Below are 12,311 nucleotides of genomic sequence, written 5' to 3' on the forward strand. Positions count from 1 at the left end.
GTTGCCCTGTTTTTGCCTGATATACTTGCTGACTTATTGACTTCCTGTAGTAGCTCTCTTGCCTTATTGTTAATTTTTGTTAATTTTGTCACTTATTCTTGCCCCACGGTCGATCCCCACTGTTGATTCTTGCCGCCTGGTGAACCGCCTGGTGACCACGCCCACTTCCCCGCTTGTTGCTTCCCGCCGTCCAGCTGCGCTTTGCCTCCCCTGTTCAGCGGAGGCCTCTGAGCGGCCGCGCAGCTGGTGCGCCAAAGGCAAGCCTGTCTGCGTCCGACTGTGACCAGCACCAGGAACCCTGGATCAACAACCACCCTCTGCTACGACGCAACTACCCTCCTCGCCTTCAACCCTGGAAGGAACTTCCACTGCCAGATATCTATAGCAAGCACCACCCACAGACAATTCTCCTGCCGCCAAACCCTCAGCACCATCATCACCACCACTCCAAACGCCAACACACCCGAAACCCCGCAGTGCATCCTCCTCAACGTGTGTTCCCTACACAGATACGCCACGGAAATCTGGGACCTCCTCAACACCCTCTCACTAGACATCGCCTTCTTTACAGAGACCAGGACCAACGCCTCTTCCGCACCAGACATCGCCACGGCTATCCTTGACGGATACAAAATCCAGAGGAAAGACGGCCCCAATCACCCAGGAGGAGGACTCGCCATCGCACACAAGAACTCCCACCGACTCTCCACCACAAATGATCCGCTGAGCACCTTCACATCCAGATACAAACCAGCCCTAGAAGCACTCTTCGTGGCACCCTCGCATACAGACCGCCCGGATCTCATGCCTTGTTCGCCACAACCATCGCTGACGTCATCGCACTTGAACTTCCACCTCGACAATCCCACTGAACCAAACTCCATCACCCTCCTGGACAACCTCGCCAACATCGGCCTGAAACAGCTAGTCTCCACATCCACCCACAAGGCAGGACACACCCTCGACCCCATCTTCGTAGGAGGAACCAACATTCACTCCAGCCACACTACGCAACCTCCATGGACGGACCACCACTGCGTGCACTTAAACGTCGACAAACCCACCGCCCCCAAACCAGCTACGCGCCCCCTACAGAATAACTGGACAAAAATCACTGAATAGCAGCTCAAACATACCCTCATCCACAACGTCCCCACTACCTCGACCGACGCCAACCTCGCTGCCAAAGAACTACACACATGAATCTCCAACTGCGCAGATTAACTCGCACCCCTACGCAACTCCAACAGGCATCGCCCCATAAAGGCCACCTGGTTCACCACCGACCTCCAAGAATCAGACGCACCGGCAGATGTCTCGAGAAGAGCTGGAGAAGCAGCAAAACGCCAGGAGATCACACCACCTACAAGACTGCAATGCCAGAATACCACCAACGCATCAGTCGCCAAAAGGACCTTCATCCAAAACAAGATCGCCGCCAACTCCAGCAACTCCAAGGAACTCTTCAGCATCATCCAGGAATTCACCAAGCCACCCAGCGAAACCACGGACATCACCCCCTCCCAGGACCTTTGCGACAAGCTCAGATCCTAATTCCATCAGAAAAGCAAGGGCCTCTACAACCATTTCAATGGCCTAGCACATGACCCAGGAACCACCACCTTCTCCAGCAACACCAACGGACCGACCATCTCCTGCTGGACACCAGCCACCACGGAGGACACCACCTCGACCATAAAAGGCATTCACACAGGAGCCCCCACGGACCCCTGCCTGCCACACATCTACCACAGAGCCACCACCGCCATTGCTCCCGAACTCAGACACACCATCAACACCAACTTCAAGACCAGCACTTTCCCAGACTACTGGAAAAGCGCAGAAGTCAGACCCATGCTCAAGAAACAATCAGCAGACCCCCACGGACCTCAACAACTACCGTCCCATCTCCCGTGGCCAAACTCGCAATGCCCAGCTAACAACATTCATCTTAGAAAACTCCATCCTTGACCCCTCCCAATCCAGATTCCGAAGCAACCACAGCACCGAGACCGCGCTACTCGCCACCACAGACATTCCGCATCCTCCTCGAACAAGGACACACCATGGCGCAGATCCTACTCGACCTCTCAGCAGCATTTGACACAGTCTCCCACCGCACACTCACCAACAGACTTCATGACGCCGGCATACGGAGAACCGCCCTCAAATGGATCAGCTCCTTCCAAACCGGTAATTCCCAAAGGATCAGACTGACACTTTTTCTCTCTGAATCCATGGAAATCAACTGCGGGGTACCCCAAGGATCGTCAATCAGCCCCACACTCTTCAACATCTACATGGTCCCCCTCGCCACCATCGTCAAACACCATGGACTCAGCATCATATCCTACACCGATGACACCTAGCTAATCTTCTCCCTCACCAAGGACCCCCTCACCACCAGACTCAACTTCCAGGAAGTAATAAAGGACTTCGCATCCTGAATGAGCAACAGCTGCCTGAAGCTCAACTCAGAGAAGACAGAAGTCCTCATACTAGGACACTTCCCCTCCGCTTGGGACGACACCTGGTGGCCCACTGCCCTCGGTAGCCCTGCCACACCCATGGACCACGCCCAAAACCTCGGCATCATACTCGCCTCCTCCCACTCCATGACCAGACAGGTCAATGCCATTGTCTCCTGCTGTTTCAACATCCTCCGCATCCTAAGAAATACCTTCAAATGGATCCCCCCCAGAAAAAAGGAAGACCGTCACCCATAACAAGCAGACTGGACTACAGAAACGCCCTCTATGTTGGGATCAACAAGTCTCTCACTCACAAACTACAGACCATACAGAACACCGCAGACGCGTCCTCGGCATACCTTGAAAGGAACACATCAGCCAACACCTGCACAACCTCCACTGGTTCCATGTAGAGAAGAGTCAGTTTCTAGATACTCAAACATGCCTACAAATGTCTCCACAACACCGGACCCCAATACCTCAACGAATCTCCTTCCACGTACCCAAACCTCCGATCCGTCGCCCTTGCCGAAACCCAGCACATCAGCAAAGCCAGGACAGGTGGTAGAGCCTTCACCCACATAGCGGCCAAGACCTGGAACGCACTCCCGATCGACATCAGACTCGCCCCCTCCCTGAACATCTTCAGGAAAACACTCAAGACCTGGTTTTTCCACGGAGCAGTGAAACCCCCTCACCCCCAGCGCCTTGAGACCCTCACGGGTGAGTAGCACGCTTCACAACTCCTGATTGATCGATTGAATAAGCACAAATCGCCATGGTAGCCCCTGGCACTTAAGTAAAATGCTTTGTGTGTGGATGTGCTCCTTGTAAAAGGACAGAATACATTCACTAAAAGTAAAGTTAGACTATTTCTGAAGTGGGCTTACCTACTGACCGAAGCTGTATGCGGTACTGAGCGGAAGAAAATGTGAATGAGACAAAAACAGACCAATGGATTTAGAGGGTAGTCTGAAAGCCCCTTTGTTAAAATAGAATATACACCTAATTTTAGGAAAACATAAAAGGTCTTGGCTAACATCAGACCTAAAAACTTGCCTTATAGTACGTAACCTTCTGCCTGATTTGCAAGTTGCACCTCACTGTTCAGTTGTGTTTCGTACGAGTGTTTACAAGTGTCTCCTTGTATCACAATATGTAATTTTGCCTGGATTAGGGATAAGAGTATTCATACCACCAGGGGGTGACGTTTCACCAGCCACATGACTTCACTTGCACTTGAATCCCTGATGACGCTTACAGTAAATCCTATTACAACTTTTAATCTTGAAGCAAAGAGACAATATACCTTTTTTAAATAATCCTAATAACTCTGCAGTATGTCATTGATCAGTGACTGATAACATGCATCAAGGGCAACCAACTCAAAGTAACACATTTTTATTTGAAAAACAGCAAGATTACTTCAGATAAGCTGAAAGCACTAATAGGATAGCTGCCGGTATCCCTTGCTCAAAATATTATCGCCTGTAATATAACTTACCCAGATCTGAACGTGTATTAGTAAATAATTCAGCTGGACAATATTCACATAGGTAGTATTTGCATACCTAGTAAAAAAGGAAAAATAATCTTTTATTGCTCATTGTAAATGTTATGCAAAACCAATAATAAATGAATGGCAAGAAAATCAGACAACATAATTCTTCACATCATACTACGGATACACTATTTTCAATCAATGTGCAATTTGCAGGCGACTTTCTATTTAGGTGTGGGTTTTGACAGTGCAGATGTCTAACAGACCTACTGTTCACAATATATTTGAAGTGGGTGTAGGAAAGTGGCTCTGTATATACTGCTCCCAAATAGGTACAGAGTGTACAGAGTCCACAGCACCCGATGTTTGGCAGAGTCTAAAGTTAGATATAACCTTACTCTCTAAAGTGGTAGCTTGGTCGAGCAGTAAGGCAGTATCAGAGGACAGTGTAAAGCATTTGTTGTACAGACTCAGTCAGCAAATGGTCTCACACACTCAAAAACTGAACTCTAGGCCATTGGTTTGTATATAAAAATATATGGTTTTATTTTAGATCCAACAATAGGTATCAAAATATACTTTCTCAGAATTAGATGCTTTAGTTAAATACTTTGCAAGAGGCAATTGACTTGGAATGCAATAGTTACAGGTTGTTGCAATAGGCAACACAACTTCAAACACAATAATACATTGAGCTCAATGGCAAGTTCAAACCACGCGGCCCTGTGATTGCTGTTATGTTATGTTACTGGGTATTTGTTAAGCGCGCGGCTACTCCCAAGAGTGTCCCGGCGCTAGTCATAGGACCCATAACAAAGACACTCAGCAGGCAAATACCACAGACACAGATCATGAAAACAATAATGTTTTTAATTTGTGACGAAAACACAAAAGATCATTTTCCTGGCGTAGATCAGGGGGAAGATTATTCCATAGAGAGGACGCCAGTACCTGAAAGGTACGGCCTCCCTGTCGTGCGAGAAAGACCCTGGGAGTGTGAAGCAGATGGGCAGAGGAGGACCGTAGCGTACGTGAGGTTGACAACGAGCCCTTAAATAAGGTGCACCGATGTTATGAGAAGCCTTAAAGGCCAGTACCAGTGCTTTAAAGAGAACCCTCTTACGTACTGGGAGCCAGTGAAGTGTTCTCAAGAGGGGGGTCGTGTGGGTGCGTCGATCAGCAAGAAAAATCGCTCGGGCAGCAGCATTCTGTGCCACCTGAAGACGGTTGAGAAGGTATTCAGGTAGACCCAGATATAGAACATTCACATAATCGAGGCGAGACAATATCAAAGCCTGCACGACAATCCTTCTGTGCAATTGAGAGAGCAGTGGAAGAAAGTTTCGCATCATCCTGAGTAAGCCGAAGCAGGTGCCTACCACCGATTGAACCTGGGCGTTCATGGAGAGCTTACTATCCAATTTCACCCCCAGGTTCTTAACCGCGGTAGCCAAGTCGGAGGGCGGAGGCGTATTTGGAGGCCACCAATCACGCCAGTTATCGTCTGGTGCCCCGCCAAAGAAAATCATTTCTGATTTATCAGAGTTGCATCTCAGGTGATTGGTGTTGAACCAGCTAAAAACTGCCGAAAGGCAGAGCTGGATGGTCTTCACATCCAAGACTTCACCCTTGGCACATGTGAATAGCAGTTGAGTGTCATCTGCATAAGAAACGATTCTGGCACCAAAGGATTCAACCAGCAGTGCCAGAGGAGCCACATACACATTAAACAATGTGGGGCTCAAGATGGAGCCTTGGGGGACTCCTACATTCATAGCTTGAATACAGGCCTCAAATGGGGGGGGGGGGGTGGGGGGGGGCGCAGACAGTTTGCAGTCGGTTGGTTAGATAGGACCGAAACCATTGTAAGGCGGTGTGCCCAATACCGCACCTCCAAAGACGATCGAGGAGAAGGTCATGGGGTACGGTATCGAAAGCTGCCGATAGATCGAGCAAGACCAACACTGCTCGCCCGCCTTTATCCAAGGTGACTTATTGATTCTGAGATCTCGAGGAGAGCGGTTTCGATGCTATAATTAGCACTGAAACCGGACTGACTGGGATGTAGAATGTTATTAGATTCTATAAATTCTCCAGAGTTTTGAATAGGGCAGGAAGCAGTGAAATGGGTCTATAGTTACTGGCCGTCGAGGGGTCCGCGGAGGTTTTTTTTTTTTTTTTTAACAGGGGAAGAATTTTACCCAGTTTCCATTGCTCCGGGACAGTCCCCAAGGAAAGTGAGATTCAAAATCTTATTGACTGCTGGGTTAATGACCTCAGCAATCGAGGCCAGGATTTTTGCAGGACAAGGGTCAGCTGGGGAGCCAGACTTTAGAGCACGAAGAAGATGTAAGGAATTCTCTAAAGGGATAGCAGGGATATGTCGTAGACAGTTTATAGTGGGGGGAGGTTGCTGGAGCAGCCAGTCCAGCTTCGAGTCACAGTTGAGACTTGCCGCTTCAAAAAGGAGGCTTGTAAAGAAGAAATATAAAGAAAAATAGGGCAATGTCATCAGTCCATGCTTTGGTAGGAGTAAAGGTTTTTTTTAAGACATTGGGGGACGTAAAATCTTTTACAACCCTAAAAAGTTCCGCACTTATTGCCTGCCTGCTCAATTTTTAAGTTGAGGAAATTCATTTTGGCCATGCGAATTTTACAATAGTATGCTTTCAAAGCATCCTTATAAATTTGCTTAGCACAAGTATCATAGTCTTGTCGCCATATCCTTTCTAGATATTTACAATGGCTCCTGTTTTTCCTAAGATCTTCAGTAAACCAGGGTGCAGTTGGTCTACCTCTGTTGGCAACTCGAGTTTGGAGGGGGGCTATATTATTGACACAGGTTTCAAGCCAGTTATCCAGCGAGGATACATCAGCTGCCAGATTATCCTTAAATAAAAGGGGATGTCTTTTCAGAAAGGTTCCTACGGCAACTGGGGTCATTGATTTAAATGACCTAAAACTATTGGTACGTGGTGCATAGACCTTAGCTGTTGTAGCGAGTGGTTCTTTAATGCTAAAAGTAAGTAAGAAATGATCTGACCATGCTACGGGGAAGGGTGAGTCCATTTCAATAAATTTATTAGAGAAGACTTGGTAAAGTAGGTGTCCCTTATCATGAGTGGGTTGAGTAACATAAGGAGAAAAATGAAGCATGTTTAAGGAATCGAACAACTTAGTTGAGTCTAAATTAAGGGGTGTATCCATGTGGATGTTAAAATCCGCTAAAATTAAGCAATGTTCATATTTGACAGCCAGGGGAGAAATGGCAAAATTCAGACCTTCTAAAAAACTATTAGCCTGCCCAGGCGGCCGGTAGATCAAGGCCCCAGCAATAGAATACTGTGGAGAGGTTTTAAGAAGGAAACTCATGCTTTCCGTATTCTCCAAATCTAATTTAGGGAGTATGGAGCAGGTAAATGTATTTTTATAGATGATTGCGACTCCTCCTCCACGTCCCCCTACACGATCACTCCTTACAATAAGGTAGTCCGTTGGAATGGCATTGGCAATCGTGGGGTTAGAGCCTTCATGCAGCCATGTTTCAGTGAGGAATAACACGTCTGGTTTGGAGTCTAAGAGGAGATCCAAGATTTGAAAATCATGTTGTTTTACAGAGCGGGCATTTAAAAGCGTCAGTTTTAGATCATTGTTAATATGCGTACTCGAGGGTGTGGATTGAACGGTTATACGTTCCCTTAAAGAGGGGTGGTGCGCAATGAACTGAGGAGGGGGAAGGGACCAGTGGCACACGTCACAACTCCAAGCTTCCATGGGGCCAACTGAGAGAGAGTGGGAGCAACAGTGTGCATCCTTATTAAGAATATTAATGTCATCCAAGGTGTACTTGACTCGGGGATTAGAATTATTAGGAGGCATCCTACCTATATTAAGGTGTTCGGCAGGGTCCAGCGCGTCCGAGGCGCAGACGGGCGTGCCATTTTATCCCCTCCGTAGTTAGGAAGACTAGACCGCGCCTTGCCAAGATGGCGGGTCACAGTGAATTATATTCCCCACTTCCTGATTCCCACAGAACATAGATTATAGTTCCCCTGCGCGAGGACGAATTCAGTGGAGTGCAAGGTAAAACTTTGCTAAAATCAGTTATAACACTTAAAGCATCCAGACAAAGTTAAAAAGATAAGTCACAGGATAAAAACAATTCAAACAAATTCATAGCGAGAAAAGTGCAAATTTAGCGAGATATGCAAATTAGCAAGATAGCAGCGAGATAGATAGTCATGTGCATCAGCGTGAGTAATCTATTACGGGCTGTGAAATATGCATTCCTTGTCAGACTAGCGTGTTCAGACCCTGTCGGGATGGGAGCCTGCTGGGAGCTGCCCGGGAAGCAGCAGCAAAGGCAGCGGGGAGCTGGCAGGGAATGGATAATGGATGTATAACAGAAGGGCAAGAGCAATGAGGTGTAAAGACAAGGATGATGAGAAGACCAGGATTACGTAGGAAGGAAGAGAAAGGAGACAAGACAAAAACAAAACCGTGCACGGCAAAGAATTTAAAGAATGCAGCAGGCACAGTGCGGGGCAGCTGCTCACTCCCGAGCTCCCAGGCCAGGGGAGAGAGAAGGCAGGACATGCACCCGCCTTTAGCCAATTGCGTGCTTTCTTAGAAAGACGCACGCAAAGGCCAATAGCGTGTGAGCAAAAAAAAAAAAAAAGCACATGCACAAGCATGTGGACCGCTTTGGAAGTCCTTACTAGAAGACTCGCAGAGAAACGCATGCGCTCAGGCGAGACCTAAAAATGGAGATGTATGTGGAAGAGCTGCTAAAAGAACTTTTTGGTGCTGACCTGTCAACCATGTTCGTGGTTGAGAGAGCTCATAGCACTCTGGGCCCACGTTGGGCTCGGCACCCAGACCCATACTCTCCCGCATATTAAATTATCGAGACACGAGCCAGGGGTGACATACTATCACATACAATGGCAACAACATCTCGTTTTACCCCGATTTTACCCTAGTGGTGCAGGCGGCCAAGCGCAAATTTATTCCCGCCAAAAAACTCCTCATGCAGGCGGAAATTCCATATGTGATGCTCTACCTAGCCAAGTTGAAAGTGTAATTTGAAGGTACATCACATCACTACAAGGACGCAAAATCTGCCTTAGAGTTCGCTAAACACGTGGGAAACAAGAAGCGCCTGCAAGCCACAAATGGAGGCGAGTCTCCTGCAGACAGGGTAAGTGATAATGACAGAGGATGATGACCGAGGCAGCTACCTCACGTACACGCGCACACACAGCAAGAGGTATAAATACAGGCTGTAAGGCGATAGAGCTACAAAGATGAAAAAACTTGTGAGGGGTCAGGTAAGAACTGTAAAGTCCCGTTATTATGCTGAACATTGACTTCAATTTCTCCATTAACAACACGGCCACCCTACCCAACGGTAGAGCAGTTAGCCGGTTACTTCATGCCCCCAGGGAGATGTCCCATACTAATTGTTGGGGCAACGTTCAAAGTGTTTAGAGGGGTATATGATACAACCTAATTGGGGGGTTAGTGTGGTTGGGAGAGGGAGGTGGGGTATTATTATTGTTCTTATTGTGATCAGACAAACGCACAGCAACCTAAAACCCAGTAACACCCTAACATACTATCTTAAGACAAGACCGATCTCAACCACAAGGCCAAACATCAAATGGGCACACAAAACTACCCTCAAACACGCTACTGGAGCAAGACACGTTAATTCTGAAAATACGCCATACCCATCACCACCGTATACACAATGAATACCTATACATTTCTTACGTGGAGCATCCGCAGATTAAATGATCATAGAAAAACAAGATTAATACAGGCCTACCTAACCAGACATAGCATAGACATAGGTTTCTTTTACAGGAAACTCACATCAACAGTTCCTCCACACTAAACTGCAACAAACGATGGGATAACATATATTCCTCTATTTATTCCAACTATGCTCACGGGGTTGCTATCCTGATTCGCCGAAGGCTGAACTGGACCCGATCAGACTAACACATTGATCGAGACGGTAGATACGTCATTCCGACAGGCTTGTTGGGCCAACTACGCATAACCATGACTGCCATTAATGGTCCCAATAAAGATAGCCGCAAGTTTTTTTCAAAATATTTGGGCTAAGATTACCATGCTAGGAGGGGATACAGTGATATGGGGAGGAGACTTCAATGCCATTCTTCACAGTGGTATGGATAGGCTGGGTGCTTCCTGGAGACTACACCTTAAATCTGGAGCTGCTCTGAACTGTAGAATTGCAGAGGGTAAACTGATAGACATATGGCAGGCTAGACACCCAGAGACTCTCGAAGGTACATGCATCACAACCCAATGCAGTGCCTGGTCCATGTTAGATTACTGGCTGATCTCAGAAGATCTAGCAACCTGGACAACTAAGGTAGAACATCTCCGAGAACGCTATCAGACCATGCTCCTTGCTACATACAAATAGAGCTCCCAGGAGAACAAAAACAATTATTTAGCTGAAAACTCCCCCCGAGCGCTTTGTTGGATGCAGTGTTCAGGGAAGAGATCAGGAAGGACATCAAGGAATACTTTGAAATAAATCCTGTCTCCTCATATGCTTCACTATGGGAGGCGTTTAAGGTAGTTATCAGGGGAAATGCATAGCCAGACAGGCAGGAGTTCTGAAATCCATACGACAATCCCTCGCCAAGCTAGAAACTGAAATAGGAGACCTTAAGCGGCATATTATGCCTCTAAAAGCGAGACCCTGCTTGCAAAGATGACGGAAAAGTTTGTTGAATATGAAGAAGAGGCAGTGAGGGAAGTGAAATTTCTCGGCAAATACACTCAGGCCAGGAGATATGACGAGGGAGACAGGCCGGGCAAGACATTGGCTAATACACTACATACCACCGCAACACCACATACATTACCAAACTACTAGACGATAGACACAATCCGATTAGAGGGGAGAAAAACATATTTAAACGCATTCCTCCAATTTTATTCAAGTTTATATTCCTCTACTCCCTCCCAAAGCACCGGGGAGGATCTACAGACCTACCTTGACTCCACTGAATTACTATGGCTGAGCAGTGTCCATAGAGAATTCTTAGATGTACCCTTTACCGCGGCTGATATAGTTCAGGTAATAAACAGTCTGCCGGTTGATATAGCACCTGGCTCGGATGGCCTGACTGCCGCCTTTTATAAATGCTACACGGACATATTGGCCCCCCGCCTGTTACTGGTCTATGAAGAAGAGGCTCTTCAGAAGGGTTCTCTTCCTCAGACTATGTGGGAGGCAACAATACTATCCTTATTAAAACCAAACAAGCCACCTAATGAGAGAGACTCCTACAGGCCCCTCTCAGATCAATTTAGACACAAAAATCTACGTGGAATTATTAGCTAACCAATTATAACTCCTGCTACCGTTGATTGCACGTCCGGAACAGTCAGGATTTATTTGTGGTAGATCCACTGCACATAATCTAAGAACATTCTTTGCTGTATTACATTATCTGAACCCGCAAACACAAGCAGCTGCGGTGTTCCTAGATGCCACTAAGGATTTCGACTCTTTAGAACGGTCCTATTTATTTGCTATATCAACTAGACTGGGACTAACTCCTACTTTTATCAAACTAATTCAAGTTCTATATGCCAAGCCAACAGCCAGGATCCAGTTAAATGAACAGATCTCTTCCCCTTTTCGGATCACGAGTGGTACACCGCAGGGATGCCCTCCCTCGCCCCTGCTTTTTGGTATCGCAATGGAGCCCCTAGCGGCCAGGATCAGAAATCATCATGCTGCCAGGGGGACAGGATACTCCACAAGAGGGCTGGTCATCTCGCTCTATGCAGATGATATAACATTGTACATAACAAATCTGCGAGAAAATTGGCACCCAATATTACGAGAGATACTAAAATATGGGGGCTATTTGGTGTGCACATGAACTGGGCTAAGCCAGAGTTCCCCCCCCCCATCACTGAGCACACGTTACTGTTCCCCATAGAATTCACCCTCAAATGGGCCGGAATGCTATCTGGGTGTCTGGCTAAGTAGCACTGTGCAGGAGATTTGGAGGATGAACTATGGAAATGCGGTGGAGAGGTTGAAGAGAAAATAGGACTGTGGTCTAAACTTCCACTATCTCTTGCAGCCAGATTTGCGATAGCCAAAATGATAGTTTTACCAAAATTTTAAATAGGTTTAGCAATATACCTTTGCCCCTCGCACATACGTTTGACAAAATGCGGTCACTCGTGATTTAGTTGGATTGGGCAAGGAAACAACCTTGTGTGACCACTGACGCTCCCGCAGGCACGGGAGGGGGGCTGGGAGCTCCTGATATCCC

At 47.1% G+C, this 12,311-nt stretch overlaps 1 protein-coding gene across 2 annotated transcripts in view; it reads right to left on the reverse strand.

The window, feature by feature from the left end:
- LUC7L3 (LUC7 like 3 pre-mRNA splicing factor) overlaps positions 1–12,311 on the reverse strand; it is a 200,642-nt gene that overhangs the window by 155,384 nt on the left and 32,947 nt on the right. For both annotated transcript variants that reach the window (XR_014966556.1, XM_085617151.1), the window contains exon 2: positions 3,976–4,042. Coding sequence is in view for 1 of the 2 variants with exons in the window: in XM_085617151.1 (XP_085473277.1) it covers positions 3,976–4,042 (67 nt within the window). In the remaining variant the exon portion in view is untranslated. The remainder of the gene's footprint in view (positions 1–3,975; positions 4,043–12,311) is intronic.

The sequence above is a fragment of the Triturus cristatus genome, chromosome 7 (genome assembly GCF_964204655.1).
Source record: "Triturus cristatus chromosome 7, aTriCri1.1, whole genome shotgun sequence".
NCBI lineage: Eukaryota > Metazoa > Chordata > Amphibia > Caudata > Salamandridae > Triturus > Triturus cristatus.